Source organism: Mustelus asterias, chromosome 22 (genome assembly GCF_964213995.1).
Source record: "Mustelus asterias chromosome 22, sMusAst1.hap1.1, whole genome shotgun sequence".
Lineage (NCBI taxonomy): Eukaryota > Metazoa > Chordata > Chondrichthyes > Carcharhiniformes > Triakidae > Mustelus > Mustelus asterias.
In genome coordinates, this window is record NC_135822.1 from 15,663,640 (window position 1) to 15,682,583 (window position 18,944).

General features: G+C 44.6%; 1 protein-coding gene and 1 long non-coding RNA gene across 2 annotated transcripts in view; one reads left to right on the top strand and one right to left on the bottom strand.

The window, feature by feature from the left end:
* The window catches only part of LOC144509739 (MORN repeat-containing protein 1-like), a 203,865-nt gene that overhangs the window by 148,148 nt on the left and 36,773 nt on the right, over positions 1-18,944 (bottom strand). The window contains exons 7-9 of the mRNA XM_078238521.1: positions 14,343-14,439; positions 12,466-12,576; positions 5,568-5,688 (exon numbers count right to left, since the gene is read on the bottom strand). Of these exons, the coding sequence (XP_078094647.1) occupies positions 5,568-5,688; positions 12,466-12,576; positions 14,343-14,439 (329 nt within the window). The remainder of the gene's footprint in view (positions 1-5,567; positions 5,689-12,465; positions 12,577-14,342; positions 14,440-18,944) is intronic.
* LOC144509740 (uncharacterized) lies at positions 8,935-18,695 on the top strand. Its single transcript, XR_013500520.1, has 2 exons — positions 8,935-9,470; positions 17,307-18,695. It is a non-coding gene; the product is annotated as an uncharacterized LOC144509740 (long non-coding RNA).

Consider the following 18,944-nt stretch of genomic DNA (forward strand, 5'->3'; position numbering starts at 1 on the left):
TGTGGAGACATTTCCACTCCATCTGACGAAGGAGCAGCGCTCTGAAAGCTAATGGTATTTGCTACCAAATAAACCTGTTGGACTTTAACCTGGTGTTGTTAAAACTCTATGAGATAGCCAGTTACTTATCCAATCGGCCAAATTTTAGAGGAAAGGGAAAAAACAGCAGTCACTTGTCTGTTATTCGGTCACATAGGAACGACCTTTTCATTTAGATTAAGCAGTTCCTTGACCATCCTTCAGGATAAATTGAGCCAGTGGTGAAACTCCCTCTCTTGTTATCCACCCACCATGAGCAAGTTCATCTTAGGAATGTAGGGATGGTACAGGTTCCTATGTGTGCAGAAGAAATTCTACATCCTTATGGCTAGCTTGGATCATTCCCAAAAATGGGCATCAGGATTGTGATGTGGGATTTACCCACACCCAGTGACTGAAATGCTAGCGACCCTCTCTCTGCTAACCTTCTGCTAACTCTTGCTAACTTTCTGCTGCCTGCTCTTTCGAATTATTGCAATGTGCAGCCAGCACTAATCATTGGCTGGATGCATCAGCATGGGGCCCAAAATCATAACTTCTTAGCACTTCTCAAGGCTAGCCTGCGCCTCTTGGGATGGTGTATTGTGGTTGCAATAAGTGCTGACAGTCATGTAAAAAGGGATTCTGACTGAGGAAACAATGAAGAATGAGACAACACGGGGGAACATGGGCTCCAAGGTTTTCAGACACTGGTCTTAGTGGTGGAGGTGGAAGGTAGGAGAGATAATATCCTCTATTTTGAGTGACTCCTGGCGCCCTGCGGATTCAAGTGGGAACAGAAAGTCATGGAGGTCAATGCCAGGAGTCTCTGCCCAAGAATCTACAGGCAGTGCCACAAAATGTTCAATGCCCTCACACGAGCGGTGGTCAGTGAATGTGTTGTCAAATGCCATATCCTTGTTTATGCACCAGTAGCCTCAGACAATGCTCAATTCATCACAACTCCACTCACATACCAACAATCGCTATCCATCAGAACTCATGTCTGATATATGCTTCACCTCACCTTCATACACTTAGACTGTTGGAAGCCTCACACCCACATTTGCCAAGTTATGCACATCATCAGCTATTCAACCATGACAGCCAAACAGAATTTAAAGCACACACAGACACACTTCTTTCTCTCTCTTGCAGGACAAGGTAGCACACAACCAGAGCAGCCACAGCTAACTCAGAGGGCAACAGTCACATTTGTATGTTCTAACCCCACGGAGAAGATGGTCGTGGCCATTATTGGTTTGCTAATTGAAGATGATGGTAACCTCATATCTAATTGTCCTGGTCATATTCCACCAACTCCTCATCCAATATTCTCTTCTGATTTGCAAACATGCACCTGCTATTTTGCTTCCTCCTCATGCTACAATTTTACTGTTTAGCCTTTCTCCTTTCAGATAACCAAGAAATGCAACCTGTTCAGACAGTGGAGGAACAGTGAGCAGGCCATGATGGTGAAAACATACCATCACACAACGATGCATACAAAGCTACCAATTCAGATACTGATACTGTGCATCATTTAGAATAGAGGTGCGATCTGTAACTGGTGAGACACCTGGCTCGAGTGGTCTCCGACCAGGCCAGAGAAATGGATAGTGGAAACATGAGCTTGCCAGAGGGCATAGCCACACACAAATTCTGTTACAGAGGGCTCAGAAGAAAGCATCAACAGGGTATGTTACAGAAGGAGATTCAAGGGTATGCAGAATGAAATATTTGGTTTATTGGCAGGTTTGCCAGAAATATAATGCGGGACTAATTTCATAGAATCATATAATCATAGAATCCCGACAATACAGAAAGAGGCCATTTGACCCATCAAACTTGCACCGACAACAATCCCACCCAAGCTCTATCCCTGTAACCCCACATATTTACGCTGCTAATCCCCCTGACACTAAGGGGCAATTTTAGCATGGCCAATCCACCTAACCCTTTGGATTATGGGAGGAAATTGGAGCACCCGGAGAAAACCCACGCAGACACAGGGAGAACATGCAGATTCCAAGCAGACAGTCACCCAAGGCTGGAATTCAATCCGGGTCCATGGCGCTGTGAGGCAGCAGTGCTAACCACTTTGCACTGTGCTGCTCTTTTGGCACAGGGCTTTGTGCAGAGCTTAGAGCTCATCCTTTCCAGCTTAGAGGTGGCGGCCAACTCCATTAGCACACCTGTGGACCTGATTGTGATGTCGCTTCTAAGGGTAGATGTCTAAGCTTCTTACTACAGCGTAAGCAGCTTACGCCAGAGGCCTGAGTGCTGCTGTGCAAGCTCAGACCAAAATCAGCCGAGTCAACTTGCTGCTGGGCAAGCTCAGACTGCAGCCATCATCTCTGCAGATATCAGTTTTCAAAGGGGCTTGCAATGTGTCACAGCAGTCCAGTAATCTGTCCTTCCACAGGTCACTGGGATTGCTGAGGTGCCATCCCATAGGAATGCTCCATAATATATGAACTGCGGTCCTCTCCCAGGAAGATAGTATTTTTTGTCCCATCCCTGGGACTCCACCAATGCTCTCACTATTGCTGTGTCAGCTAGCCAGCCCAGACTGCTGCTGCCCACGCCAAGATGGTGCAGTCTGAAGCCTTGCTTCTAGGCCGAGAACTGCTCAAGCTGTCCTCCCAGTATCCCCTCCTGGACTTCAACAGCCTTTCACCAGCTATAATGAGGTAGCACTGTGTCAGAGCACTAGGCAAGGTAAAGGCCCATAGAGGACAGGCACTAATGGAATGTGCAAGGGTTTTAGTTCATGTTTGCCTGCAATATGTCAATACTATAATTTATAAATGTCATTTGGAATGTTTATTTTGTGGTGATTTTTATTCCAGCATTGAGGCCAAGATGATGATGTGATAATCGGTGACAAAGGGAAGGGAAGCTGTTGGGCAGTTGGTAAATGGGGAGTTGTTGTGTCAGCTAGCCAGTTATTGTTTTCTCACTAAAAGTAGTTCTTCACGTACATTCCGGAAAGAAGAGGTGTCTAGGATGCTTCCACCTTTCCACTTTGCCCCCTTCTCCCTCTTCTAGCAGCTTGACCTGCTCTGTGTGACCTCTGCTCATCCTTTCAGTGATGATGTATTCAAAAGGAAAGGCATACCAGTGCACCCATATCCGGCAGCAATTGCTTGTGCAGAAGCCTTGGAGTCAGCAAGAAGTCTTTCAGCGCCTGTCATACCATTCCCTATGGACACTTGCAACATAAATCAACTCCGGAGAGCTCCAAACATTCATATCGCAGCAACTGCCAGAAGAAATCAAGTGGCAACTAACCTGAAAGTAGTTAATGATCTATTTAAATAGTGCTGGTGGTGGTGTGGGGGTGGGGTGGAAGAGTGCATGGTGAGGGTGTCCTTCCTACTGTTTAATGCATGTTCAGCTGTGTGAGATTAAGAAAGGGCATTGGCTGGAGCGTTTGGTCCAAAGAGACGTCACTGTCATTCAAGCATGTGGAGGCAGTGGCATAGTAACCGAACGGCCCAGAGGAAAGCTCTGGGGACAAGGGTTCAAATCCCACCATGGTGGAATTGAAATTCAGTTAACAATGTGAATTGGGAAAGCTAGTCTCAGTAATACTGACCATGATTGTCACTAAAGAAATCTGTCAATTGTCATAAGAAAATCCGTCCGGTTCACTAATGTCCTTTAGAGAAGGAAATCTGCTGTTCTTACCTGGTCAGGCCTACAAGTGTCTCCAGACCCAAAGCAATGTGGTTGACTTTTAATGGCCCTCTAAAATAGTGTGTCACCCAGTTCAAGGGCAATTAGGGATGGGCAATAAATGTTGGCCTTATCAGCAATGCCCACACCCTGTGAAATAAAGAAAACAAAAAATGTGCACTGCATGCAGATTAACTACATGATCTGTCTATTCTGTGTATTTCTCAGGGGGATTAGCTGCACATGCGTTAACACCCTCCCCTATATGATGTCCAGCATAATTTGTGACAGAAATGTGTGCAAACCCGCTGAACACCATTTTAGTTTGCAATCAACATACATAGTGCCCACCAAGTCCAATTTTGCCCTCCCCATCTTCTATGATCAGCCAGAAATCTCAATGCAGCCTGCCTGCCGAGTTTAAACGGTGTAAGAAGTTTAACAACACCAGGTTAAAGTCCAACAGGTTTATTTGGTAGCAAAAGCCACACAAGCTTTCGGAGCCCCAAGCCCCTTCTTCAGGTGAGTGGGAATTCTGTTCACAAACAGGGCACATAAAGACACAAACTCAATTTACATGAATAATGGTTGGAATGCGAATACTTGCAGCTAATCAAGTCTTTAAACGAGTTTAAACGGTGGCAGGATCCTTAAGATTGCCGTCCCTTTACTGTCAGGATGGACAGCTGACCAGCTTGCTCCACCAGCTGGTCACCCAGGTAGAATACATTCACCACTAAAAAATAGCACACAGAGGAATCACAGCTGCAAGGTGTTGTACATGGGACATTTTATATGGATTCTCTATCAGGGAAAGTGTCAAAAATTTATTGCATCAAGAGCCATGTATTTCAGAGTTAGCTGTTTCCCTGATGGGTAAATGCAGTGAATGGTACTGACCCATACCCAAGCCATGATATCTGCAGTGTTAACTAATCTGAGACAGGGCGAGTATATAGAACATAGAACATAGAAGCGCAGTACAGGCCCTTCGGCCCTCGATGTTGCGCCGACCAGTGGAACCAATCTAAAGCCCCTCTAATCTACACTATTCCAATATCATCCATATGTTTATCCAATAACCACTTGAACGCTCTCAACGTTGACGAGTCCACCACTGCTGCAGGCAGGGCATTCCACGCCCTTACTACTCTCTGAGTAAAGAACCTACCTCTAACATCTGTCCTATATCTCTCACCCCTCAATTTAAAGCTATGTCCCCTCGTGCTAGCCAACAATATGGACTACAATTGGCCTCAGAGATCCTGGGCAAAGGGAGGAAAGGAATTAGCCAAGGCTGCTGACCATCATCTAGTACAAGGGTTCCCAAACTGTGGGTCACAACCTCAGAGACCCAATGATGACTGTCAAGAGGAGACTCTGGCAGGACAGTCCTAGGATTGGAGGTAAGGCCTCATTACACGTATGCTCAAACACTCCCCGATCCCCCCCACCCCCGTCACCCTGTCAACAACTTATGTGCCCCCACTCAGCAACTCACACACCCACTCAACAACTCGATAACGTACGTCCCCCACTCAGCAACTCATTCCCCACTCAATGACTCTCCCCAGTTCTCAATCTGGGGTTGCAATAATTTTCAAGCATTAAAGTGGGGTCACAGTCAGGAAAAGTTTGGTGACTCCCAATGCAAAGAATCTACATGTATATGTGTGTCCTTGTGTTCAATAAGGCGACAAATCAGTTTGAGGTGCTTGAATAATTGAACAACACGCCAACATTTACTATCCAGGCTCACATATGATGATTAGCAACTTGGAATGAGAATGGCATCATACAAGGGAAATGAGGAGATAAACAATTTGAATGAGGCAGGTCTGCATTGTATCCTTATCCACAACACTTACAATGGTGTTTCAAAAAGAGATTCTTCCAGATCCACCATCTCTAGGAAGGTGTCACTGCCAGTTGGGGAGAGCTTATTGTGCTTAACGCCTGCCCAGATCTGCAACACTCGCCCATTTTCAGCTAAAAAAAGAGACAAAAGCATATCACGATTAAAGCACTGTCTTCCCCTTCAGTCCGTCTTCTATATACGAGCCAGTGACTGACCAGAGAGGCCTTGGCTCACAGTTTATGATCACATTGGCTGCCCTAGCAACTTGGCTTTGATTGCTCTTATATTTAATGTCTGTTTGAATAGAGCTGTTGTCTCATTGCCAGATAAAGTCTTGATGAGATAATTAGGTTCTGTTGGTATCAGCAATTTGAGGTACTTTGGAATTTATGGAGAACATGGATTCAGATCTGCCACATCGCCCATAAGGCTCAATGCTACAAAAGACAAAGGTTTTGGACACTCCTGGTTTATGAGGTCATCCAAACATCTGGATCACATTACAGGCTTGGAAAGTACTAAATGGCCATTCAAATACCTTCTAAAATGCATTGTCTATATTCCAAAAGAGATCACACACAGTGCGCCACATTTTTTTCATTTTAAGTATAAACAAAAAATTATATTTTGCCCACCTCCATTTCGTTTTACGCACCCCACTTCCTGGCAAAGTGACCAGCTGTCAACCCAGTTCCAACTTCTGCTGGAAAACTCATTCTTAATTTACTCTTTCTCAGTGCATTAGCACAAAGTTAAATATGTCCAGTAACAGAGTTTATTTATTTGCCAGTTCCATGCTCATCCTCCTGAGAGTACCAACTCTTTGAATCATAGAATTCCTACAGTGCAGGAGAGGCCATTTGGCCCATTGAGTCTGCATCGACTCTCCGACAGAGTATTTTTGCCCAGGCCCAACAACCACCCTAATCCCAAAACCCCACACATTTACCCCATTAATCCCCCTAACCTAAGGGGCAATTTAGCATGACCAATCCAACTTGCACATCTTTTGGATTGTGGGAGGAAACTGGAGCACCCGGAGGAAGACAACATAGCCATGGGGAGAACATGCAAACTCCACATAGTCACCTAAAGCTGGAATTGAACCAGGCTCCCTGGAGCTGTGAGGCAGCAGTGCTAACCACTGTGGCACCGTGCCACCCTTCCTGGGGTACCTTGCCCAAAAGGCTATTTTATTTAAAGGGCGTGCAGCAAAGATTTACTGATTCCTGGGATGAGGGGATCGTCCCTTGAGAGGTCAAATAGACTAGGCCAATACTCTCTGGAGTTTAGAAGAATGAGAAGTAATGTAATTGAAACAAAATTCTTCAGGAGCTTAACAGGGTGGATGCTGGCAGAACATTTCCCCCGGTTGGTAGGTCTAGAACTAGGAGTCATAGTGTCAGAATTAGGGGCTTAACAATGAGATGAGTAGAAATTTCAAAGGACTGTGAATTCCTGGAGTTCTCTACCCCAGAGATCTGCAGATGCTCCATCATTAACAATATCCAAAGCAAAGATTAATACATTTTTCGGTATAAAGGGAATCAGAGATATGGGGATAACGTGCAGTTGAAATAGAATATCAGCCATGATCATACTGAATTACAGTGAAATCACGATGAATCAAACATGGATGACAAAGAATTCCAGTTATGTCGAAACCACAGCCATTCCCACTCAGAGTGGGAATTCCATAGAATGATGCCTGTGCTGGGCCAAAACTCCAAACTGGCTATTCCAGGTTAGCCGAACTTGTCTAAACTTGACTGTAGCAACCAATCAGAGTGGAGTTAGACCACACAAGAGTACAAAGTCAAGGAGCACAGAGCAGAGAAAGGATGGGAAAACCTGCAAGCATGGCTAAACCTGAGAGAAAGTTGACGGCGTTGTTGAGGATGTTCCCGTCTCCGGTTCAATCCTTCAGAGAAATATGTGCTTCAATCTTGTAGAGGCTGATGAATGGCTGCCTGCTCAGCTGCCTATTTCCCTGGCTGATGCCATGAAGGCCATCGAGATGCTCCGGAAATTTGCAACACAGCACAAAAACACTGAAAACATGTTTGACTGCACTGACAGCATGGCGGGCTGTGTCGGGCACAATGGAAAACAGCATGCCAAGCAGAAAAAGATTACAGAGATTTTCCAGATCTCACTCCCGGAATTTCTCAATGCAAGGCCCCAGATTTTTGCAAAGTCAGGTAATTGTAAGATGTGAATAAAATGAATAAAGACTTTTAAAAAACATATTTAATGCTTTACTCTTTTTATTTGGCATCTGAATCTGTTATTTTTGGCACAGACCACATTTGTAGGCATATCAGGTTGCATAGAGACACATTCATGTGAGAATGGCTAGTATGAAACTCCTCTTAACCCGAATTTGGGGGCAGTTCCCCTGCGATTCGACTCAACGAGATTCTATTGTATGATGATGACTTGATGGGCTCCTTATTTCTTATTTTCATGACAGAGATTGTTGACGGGCTGTTTGGTTATGGGATGGCATCGCAACTGAGTCCAATCCTGTCCTCAGCTCGACAGTAAGAAGTTTAACAACACCTTACTGTGTTTACCCCAGTCCAACGCCGGCATCTCCACATCTCAGCTCGACAGGCAAGGGGTCATAGTTGTAGAGTAAGAGGGGGGGAGGTTCAAGACAGAGATAAGAAAAAGCTACTTCTCACAGAGGGTTGTGAATCTGTGGAACTCACTGCCCCAGAGTGCAGTGGATGCAAAATCAATCAATGGATTCAAGAAAGTGATAGATAAATATTTGATCAAAAGTTGGATAAAGGGCTTTGGGGAAAGGCAGGGGAGTGGAGTTAGGATGAGATGGAGATCAGCCATGATCATATAGAATGGCGGAGCGGCTTGAAAGGTTGAATTGCCTACTCTCGCTCCTAATTCCTATGCACATGTACTTCCCAGCAGGGGCCAGCAGTGGGAATTATGACTGTTTCTCTCCTCCCTAGATTGGGATCTCTGAGGCTAGTTGCAGAAAGTCCTGTCACTGCCCCAGTTCATATCCACTAACTCAGCCCCAATGAAAGAGAGCTGAAAATACAAGTGTGACACATGTATTAACCTGACAACAAAAAGAAATCCAGTATTTTTTCACATATATTTTTGTTGGCATAGCAACAAGAAGGCAATAAATTCTTTTGCGCAGCTGGAATATAACATCTGTGCACTAGCAAGATTCTTGGTGGATTTTTCAGTTCGCAGCCATCAGTGGAGTGTTACCAGGTATCTGTTGTCACAACAATGGTTTCGAGTTATTGCTGCTATTATATGGGCAACAGATGGGTTGGTCACCTGACCGCGAGCAGATTAACCAGGCATTTTATAACTTCCACAGTGAACGCTATAACATCAGAGCGCTACGCCTGCCAAAAGGAAACATGAGAGAATCTGGCTGCCTCGTTTCTTCCCAAAGATAGCTGTGAGGGGAATACAACTCGATCCACTTCTTAACATTTTGGCAAAAGGAGATCACTGGAGGGAGATTTTACTGCACTATTGAGTAACTCTCCTGGTTACCCAACTGAATGCTACAAAAACATTTTGCCCAAGCTACCCAACCTGACTCAAAGCTGTTAACACATATCATTGATGCTGGAATGATGCCCAGCACCTGGAGGCAAGCCACGTTGTAGCTTAGACATTAAGGAAAATCAAAAAGGATTTGTTAAATTCGATTCTTCGCACCTAATTTTCTCCTCTCCTTCTGAGGTTGCTGAATCTTGTTGGGCTATTGCCTCACGATTGACATCTGGTATCTCGCCCACGTGGTCACCCCTTCGTGTGCGCCTCAATGGTGAGTCACCGCAGACTATTCGAACGGAGAGAAGCCAAGTTTTGCTCTCACCAAATCTCCACACAGCAGGCTTCAGCGTTTGACAGCAATCAGGTAAGACAGGCCTGGTTGATTACTTTGCCCCCCCCCCTCCCTTCTCTTGTCCCAGGGACACTGATGCCAATTTACTGTTTCCACGGCTGCCCCGACTACTGGGGCCAATTTTCATCTTCGGGTCTATGTGATTTCTAAATGATTTAAAGCTGTTGCAAATCCCACCCGAAAGGTCAAATGCTAATAACAGTCAATTCTCCAAAGTGTGCTCATTTACATAATTATTCATTACACAGTGCAGGCTTCTGATGGGTCCAGGGAAGTCACTGGCGTTAGGAGATGAACATTGTAAGTAAGTTATAATTAAAGGAATGGGAACAATTTACACTCGGAGCCAATGCCAAATAACGAGTGTCATCAATTCTTCTTATTGAGGGAAAGAAGAGTTTTGCCTGCTGTGGCCAATCAAGTCAACAGTGAAAACAGCTCAGAATTCACTTCCTCTGTTTCTCCATGCCTCAGGGAAAACCTCTCTCTATCCCATCCTACAGAGCTGAACTAAGTTTCAGCATATGGGAAATATCTTTAGAGACGCCACTCCCGAGCACAGCTTCAGAAATGTGTTTGTCCCGGTGTGTGTGGCAGAGCTTCACACTGGGCAGAATTATCGGAGAAGCGAGAGGCATTTGTTTCTATTAATACAAGTTGGATGAGCAGAACTCCATAGTGAGCCTATCGCCATGGATCCGACTCTCTCTATAAACAAAGCAGACTATCATCGGCCCACAGGGAGATCTGTCTCCACAGGCCCCACTCGCAAGCTCTAACTCTTAAAAAGCTGGACAAGTGCCAGTCTATAGTAAGGGCTGTCTCTGCAGGCCGCCTTTATTGTCTCATTTCTATAATAAAGCTGAACAAGCACCAGTCTATAGCAGCCGGTCCTGACAGTCCCACATATGCTCTCTCTGCAATTTAAAAAAGCTTTTCTTCAAGTTTCACCCTGTCTCTTCATATTTCCTTTCTAAATTCAGTATCTGGCATGATCTTATACTTTCCCCTTTTTTGCTATCTCTCTCTCTCTTTTCATTCCTGGTTATTGTTCACAGGTCTTTTCTCTCTCTCTTTAACCTTGCAGTCTGCTTTTTATTTTATTCTTCACTACGCTTTCCCTTCGTACCTCACTATCTGTTTCTCAGGTCTCACAGCATAGCAGCGCCGCACCAAATATATCAGCTCCAGCCTGCTGGTTTCAGGTCAGTTTGTTTATATAACTGTTGTCCTTTATTAGCTTCATTGGCTTCTGTTAGAATTATAGAATCCCAAAATGTAGAAGGCCCATCAAGCCTGCACCGACAACAATCCCACCCGGGCCCTATCCCTGTAACCCCATGTATTTACTTGACACTAAGGGACAATTTAGCATGGCCAATCCACCTAACCTGCAAAACTTTGGACGGTGGGAGGAAACCGGAGGCACTCAGAGGAAACTCACGCAGACACGGGGAAAATGTGCAAACTCCACACAGACAGTCACTCAAGGCTGGAATTGAACCCTGACCTTGTGAGGCAGCAGTGCTAACCACGTGCCACCCCTGTTGTTCAACTCCAAAATTTCTATTTGCGCCTTTACCTTTATTCCCATTTCCTTTCTGACATATGCTAAAAACATTCACCCAGGCAGCTCTTTTTCCTTGCATGAGCCTTGACATTAGTTGCTAACAGGGCACTCCCACCACGGGGGTCACCTTATCTGGATTTGATCTTGTCCTCAACTGACATCCAAACACACGTCCTTTCCTGCTTGAGCCACCGGCTCACTGTCCAGATCAGGTGCTTGGTCGGTTTTGTGTCAGGCAGTGAGCCAACAGTGGAAGAAGCCATGCCTATTTACTCTGAGCCCACCCAGTTCAGCAGATGAGTAGAAAACGGGCATGATCAGACTGCATTTACCTATGAATTAGACACCACTCTGCTCATTGTGAACAAGGCATTGGGTGCAATAGTACAAAGTCAGATCAGCATCAAGTCCTTTCAGGGCTCACAAATTTGTGAGCATTTGTAGGAAATGCTCACATAGCCTGACAGTTTGTTCCTTCCAAAAATTAGTCTTTTTGTTGCCAGCCAGCCAGCTTGTCAGTTTGGGTTTGGTTTGGATCAGTTTTGCTAGTGGGAAACCAGTGTTGCAACTGACAGGTCCTAGCCATTAGCAAGCATTTGCTGTCTGTGAAATAAATTAAATTGGAGTCTTGCTCTTTCAGGTACCCTTTGCGCATTTAAAAGATGTGAAATTAGGTCATCTGCTGCAGGCTGTCGTGCGTGACATCTAGCGATGCACAATCCAAGATAATGGGAGCAAGCGGCTGCTTTATTCACACCTCCCAGCCCCATTAGTCCTTTTTTTCCCCAAAAAGAATTCCTGTGCAGGTTTAACATTTCTCTGCATGCTATTAAAGACAGAATAAAGCCTTAAAGGAGTATAAAAATACATCAGAACATTGGTACTAGCTCACCAAATAATAATAGACTGTTTCTGAGACCACTTATTAATATGTGCGGAGAAATTCCGCTTTTTCCCAACTACATATTGTCTGCTGCACCTTATCCTGAGCAGTGAACTCTGCCAGAGTTATTTCATGTCCTCTGTTCTCAGGGTGCTCACTCTGCTGCTGGAGTTTGGTTCATCACCCAATTGGTAATTCCTGCCAGTCTATGGAACTGGAGTAGGGGTTGCTGGTGGGAGGTGGTGGTACTAGGAGGAGCAGGAAGCAGAAGCATCACATCCAAGCCTAATCCTGTTCTTGCCCAACATGTATGCCCTTTCCGACTGGGCCCACCACAAAGTGATCAGCAGCATCGAGGCCAAATGCAACTGCGCAGTTGTTACCCCGAGTGGGATTAGACAACTGGGCAGCAAGGCTTTCCAAACCTGTATGACTTGGTTCCATGACAGGCAGTGCATGTGCCCACCAAGCCACTTAGACAGCGGCCAGTCTCGAATGGTGTTTGCCTGTGATATCTGGAAGCCCTGCAATTAGGATAATGGATGGTTTCTTACCTTTCACAAGCTCTCCTTCATTGTTTTGGAGCTGAACTTCAATGGTAAATGGAGACCCCTGCACCACCTCTTGTATTTCCTCACCAAGGATCACCAGCTTATTGGCTTCAGCTTTTTCCAAAAAGAAACAGATTCCATTATTTGTAAGATATTGTTAGTCTCACACTGTAAGGTGAGCAACACCAGATTTTACTTAGAAAACATCACAAAGCCTGCAAAGAATGCAGTACTCAAGGTGTGATCTGATCTGATCACTGTACTATTTGAACATGTTTGCCTCAGGCTTGTACACTTTCTTTCTAACTTTATGGTTTGGCATTCTTTTTGTTTTGTTTATTGTTGCTTTGCTGTGATCAAACTTGTGGAGTGTCAAGAACATTAATATATCCAGATCCTTCAGCCTTATCCCTAGCTCTTTGGCAACCATTTTTCTTGCGCCCACTGCCCTCGTTCTTCGAGGTGGTAGATATCATGGGTTCAGAAGGTGCTTTCAAAGAAACCTTGGTGAGTCGTTGCAGTGCATCTTGTAGATGGTACACAATGCTGCCACTGTGAATTGGTGGTGAGGGAGCGAATGTTTAAGCTGGTGGTTGAGGTGACAATCAGCTCTGTCCTGGATGGTGTCGAATTTCTTCGACTCATGCACTCATCCAAGCAAGTGGAGAACATTTCATCAAATTCCTGACTTGTGTCTTGGAGATGGTGGAAATATTCTGGGACGTCAGTAGGTGAGATACTCACCTCAGTATAACCAGCCACCGACCTGTTCTTCTGGCCACAGTATTTCCATGGCTAGTCCAAAGAGGTAAGTTTCAAGGAGCATTTTAAGGGAAGAATGGGAGATAGAGAGGCAGAGAGGTTAAAGGGAGGGAATTTGAGAGTTTAAAGCCATGGCAGCAGAAAGTGCGGCTGCCAATGGTGGAACGATTAAAATCAAGGATATTGAAGAGACCAGAATTGAAGGAGAGGAGATGCTTTGAAAGGATAAAGGACTGGAGGAGGTCATAGAGATAGAGAGGGGTATGGTCACAGAGGGGTTTGAAAATAAGGATGGACATTTTTAAATTGAGGCTTTTCTTATCCAAGAGCCAATATTGGTCAGACAGCCAGGGTTGATGGATGAAATGGACTTGATACGAGTTAGGACAGCAGCAGCAAAGTTTTGGATGACCTCAAGCTTATAGAGTGGAGGACACTGATCAAGAACAAATTGGAACAGTCTAGTGGAGAAGTTATAAAGACTGAGAAACGTTAAATCCAATCTCCACCCTTTCCTGGCTTGAGGTATTCTACAAACAACTAGCCTCAGCAGCAGCAACCCAATGTTCTGTCTTTTTTAGTGACACTTTTCCCCTCTTCTCCCTCAAAGCACTGAGTCTCACTGGGCTACAGTTTTACAGGAACGTGCAGGGTAACCATAATTCATCCGTAATAACTGACGGTACACAGTGACAAACTATTCCATCACAATATACATCACAGAGAGTTTGATCGGATTTTCATCAATTGTCCACATATTTGCACTTCCAACTGGAGTTGGGTGTGGGATGATTTCCCCCTCCCTAACACACAAAGAAAATCAGAATCAACCCCAAGAATGTTTCACAAACACTTGTTAAATGCAGTAGTTTGGCCAGTTTACATTATAATTTTGGAGCTGAAACATAAAATGGAGAAAGCAGAGCTGTCTGGAATGACTATGGATAATATGCAGAAAAGGGAAAAAAAATACTAAGAAAGCTTGTCCTCGAAATTGTCATCCAAATCTAAACCTCTTCCTTCATCACTGCAACAACACAGACAGGACGATAATTAATCAATGTCTGTATTATCAGTGCCACACATGCAATTGGTAATGCAGTCTATAGACTACGCACCGGCGGGATGACCATTGATCCACATTCCATCGTAAGTGACTCCGCTGCAATGAATCATAGAGCCTTGTCCATTAAACAGGTCATTTCTCCACTGTCCCTGAAATGAAAGGAAAAGGTTTCAACCATTGTATAATATTGCCCACAGAACCATATCCCCCACGACAGAACTATATCCCCACATAATTATACCCACCCGCAGAACCATAATGCTCCCATAAAACGATATCCTTCGCAAAACCATACCCCTCAGGATAGAACCCTATTCCCCACAGAACCATGCATCCTCTCCAATACCATATGTCCACATTGTTAGAAGGTAGAGGGAGCTTGCCACTGCATCTCACAGGCTGTACCTAATTTGGGAATCTTTGCTGTTCACATTGCCAAAATGTAAAGTGCCCCAATCCCAGTTCTTCACCTAAAATTATGTTTAGAGCAGTGATCAGAAACTCTTGTGTAAATGCCACCTGTAAACAAATGAGACAAGCACTCAACAGGTCATATCTGTCCCTCCCATTATCAGCTGTTTCTCTCCTGAGTGTGTTGCCCCTTCTCGCCTTCCATTTTCACAGGTGTCAGCATCAGGTGTCAGTGGTTAGCACTGCTGTCTCACAGTGGCAGGGACCCAGGTTCAATTCTGACCTTGGGTGACTGCGTGAAGTTTGCACATTCTCTGTGGCTGTGTGGGTTTCCTCTGGGTGCTCATGTTTCCTCCCACATTCCAAAGATGTGCCGGTTAGGTTGATTAGCCATACCAGGGGGATTAGCAGGGTAAATACATAGGGTTACGGGGATAGGGCCTGGGTGGGATTGTTGTCGGTGCAGGCTCGATGGGCCGAATGGCCTCCTTCTGCTCTGTAGGGATTCTATGATTCTAACTATCTACCATTTCATTCAAAATGGCCATTCTTCATATGAGAGCCTAGACAGTAAGTGTTGGCTATCGACAGTGGGAGCATCTCAATGCCAAGCTTGTTATATTGGCAAGGAGGACTTATAGAGTCATAGAGGTTTACAGCATGGAAACAGGCCCTTCGGCCCAACTTGTCCATGCCGGCCCTTTTTTTTTTAAAAGCACCAAGCTAGTCCCAATTGCCCGTCTTTGGCCCATATCCTTCCATATCCACCTTACCCATGTAACTGTCTAAATGCTTTTTAAAAGACAAAATTGTACCCGCCTCTGCTACTACCTCTGGCAGCTTGTTCCAGACACTCACCACCCTGTGTGTGCAACAATTGCTCCTCTGGACCCTTTTGTATCTCTCCCCTCTCACCTTAAACCTATACCCTCTAGTTTTAGACTCCCCTACCTTTGGGAAAAGATGTTGTCTATCCAGCTGATCTATGCCCCCCATTATTTTATAAACCTCTATAAGATCACCCCTCAGCCTCCTACGCTCCAGAGAAAAAAATTCCCAGTCTATTCAGACTCTCCTTATAACTCAAACCATCAAGTCCCAATAGCATCCTAGTAAATCTTTCCTGCACTCTTTCTAGCTTAATAATGTCCTTTCTACGATAGGGTGGCCAGAACTGTACACAGTGCTCCTTCCTAAAGGTGGCTTTAAGTGAATAATTAACAACCTTTTTTATTCAACCAACCGGGAACTTTAAACCAGTAACAATTTTAATTAAAGGATGGTTCGACTGAAATGCTGTTCAAATAAAGATAAGGATCATTTAGTACCAAAACAGCAATAACAGAATCTTAGTCACTCTCAAAAAAACTAGATACAACCAGGTCTGGTGGCTTGGAAAAGATTTGGAGGTTCTTCTGTAGTTGTCCGCTGTCTGTAAGCGCTGTCCGATTGGGTACTTTTCACTGGTTGAATGGTGAGTTCTCTTAAGGCATATCTGAAGCTGGCAGAGTTAAGAACTAACTGTTGATCTAACTGCCTTTAACTGCTTCAGCTAATCTGACCCTGGCTCTGGCTCAAGAGATGTTCCTCTGAGAAGGCTGTTGCTCTGGGTTTTATATTTGCGATGACCTCACAATGTTCTTACACCACAATTGGTCTGAGGTTGTCAACAACAGCAAATTCAAATCTGATAGGCTCTTAATGGCTGATTGTCTTTTTTTTAAACTGATAGGCTATTAGAATGTTACCTGTTACCAAGGCAACCCCGATGCTTGGCCCTCGAAACAAATGTCACAACTTGGAGTTGCCCCTTAATGTCCAAGATGCGCAGGCTAAGGGGACCGGCCACGCCAAATTGACCCCGTGTCCAAAGATGCACAGGCCAGGCAGACTGGCCACGCCAAATTGACCCCATGTCCAAAGATGCACAGGCCAGGCGGACTGGCCACGCCAAAACGCTCCTTTAGTGTCAGGGGGATTAGCAGGGTAGATACAGGGATAGGGCCCAGGCGGGACCGCGGTCGCGCAAACTCGACGGGCCAAATGGCCTCCCCCTGCACCGCCGGGACTCCATGATTCTTCAAAACACACAAGAGGATCCCAATATTGAACAGAAAGGTGAGACGTAAGAAATTTACTTCACGGGATACAATGGGACTTCAGAATCAGACGGACTTGGTACTGTCAATTTGTTTGAACTGACTCTTAGGCACCATTACTGTCCCCTCTGCATACACCATCTACACATAGTAATGCTGAGACCCGTGGACAGTCGCAAAACCACTGGTCAAATGAACTTCTTTAATTTTTTAATTGCCTTGTTGATTTATAGAGGGGACTGCTTGCCAAAAGTGAATGTGCTTCATCAGTTATGCTTCACTTTACATGGCCTGGCTGGTTGGCATTGGATCTGATGCCCAGAGATGAAAGAATAGCACTAGAACATACTGTGCCACCCTGCCCCTGAGCACAACAGAAGTATTGGTGGTTTCCAAAGCAACTCTGGTAATAAATGGTGTGGAGCAGGCAACTTTTAACCCATGCAGGATGTTAGTGTACAATCAAATCAGTCAGCCTTTAAATAACACTAGTCTGATTCCTGCAGGTACTCCTAAGAAAGGATCCAGGGAGATAAAATGAACATGCTTCTTCAGAGAGACTGGAATGCATGGAGAACATATTCCCATCAACTTAATTTCCTAAAATTTCACAGATGAGAGGATCCATAAGAATCCCGAGCTGTTGCTTGCAGTAAACAATCGGGGATGAATGAGTAGGTGTGGACAAGAGGAAGATCTCCTCTGGGAAGGATCGCAACCAACAAAACCTTCCATACTCCAAACATTTGAAACAATCACAGTAAAATGTCTGCTTTAGAATCTTAGCCGAAGCCTGACAGATGCTAAATAGACATACAACAGAACATTTGAAATAGGAGCAGGAGTAGGCCATAGGGCCCCTAAAGTCTGTTCCTTTGTTCAAAAGATCACGGCTGATTCTCAACGTCAGATCCTATCCTCATAACCCCCTGTTCCCTTACTGCCCAAAATCCATCCATTTCAATCCTGAATATACTTAACAGCTGAGTATCCACAGCCTTCTCGGATAGAGAATTCCAAAGATTCACAATCCTCTGAGCCATGAAACTTCCCCTCATTTCATTCTAAAATGTCAACCCCCTGTCCTGAGACTATGTCTCCTATTTCTAGACACTCCAGCCAGAGGAAATAGCTCTCAGTATTTCCCCCCTCAAGCCTTTGAGAATTTTATACATTTCAATGTGGTCACCTCTCATTCTTTTAAACTCCAGAGACTATAGGCTTATCCTATTCAATCTCTTCTCAAAGGCCAATCATCTAAAGAATCGGCCTAGTGAACCCTTGTTGCAACCCCTCTAAGGTAAGTAGTGGTAACATCACTGGACTAGTAATCCAGATGTCTTCTCTGGGGACATGGGTTCAAATCCCACCACAGCAGCTGGTGGAATTTAAATTCAATTAATAAACCTCAGTAATGGTGACCATAGCAACTATCATTGATTGTTAGAAAAACACATTTGGTTCACTAATGTCCTTTTAGGGAAGGAAATCTGCTGTCTTTACCTGATCTGGCCTACATCTGACTTCAGACCCACAGCAATGCCCCCTGTAATGGCCTAGCAAACCATTCAGTTCAAGGGCAATTAGGAATGGGCAACAAATGCTGGTCTTGCTAGCGATGCCCATATCCCACAAAACCAAAAACTGTGCACAGTACTCCAGGTATTGTTTCAACAAAGCCCTATGTAATTGCAGCAAGACTTCTCTACTCTTATACTCCAAACGGCTTGCCATAAAGACTAACCTAACTGTACGATATAACTATGTAATAACATGTATGTAATTGCCTATGTAATTGCCTTCCTAACTGTACGATATAACTATGTAATAACTTTCCTTGGACCCAATACCAATGTTTATTAATCTTTCATCTCTTAATAAATATTCTCATTTTCTATTGTTCCTACCAAATAGATAATTTCACATTTTCTCTCAGTATATTCCATCTAACACCTTCCTACCACTCTGTTTATATCCTTTGCACCTTCCCTCGCTCCTTTCAAGGCTCGCTTTCTCACCTAACTTTGAATATCAGCAGACTTGGAAACGGGAGACCTTGGAAAGCTGAGACCCTAGCACTGGCCCTCATGGCAGCCTGCCAGTTATAACCTGCCAACTGAAAATAATCCATTGTTCCCACTCTG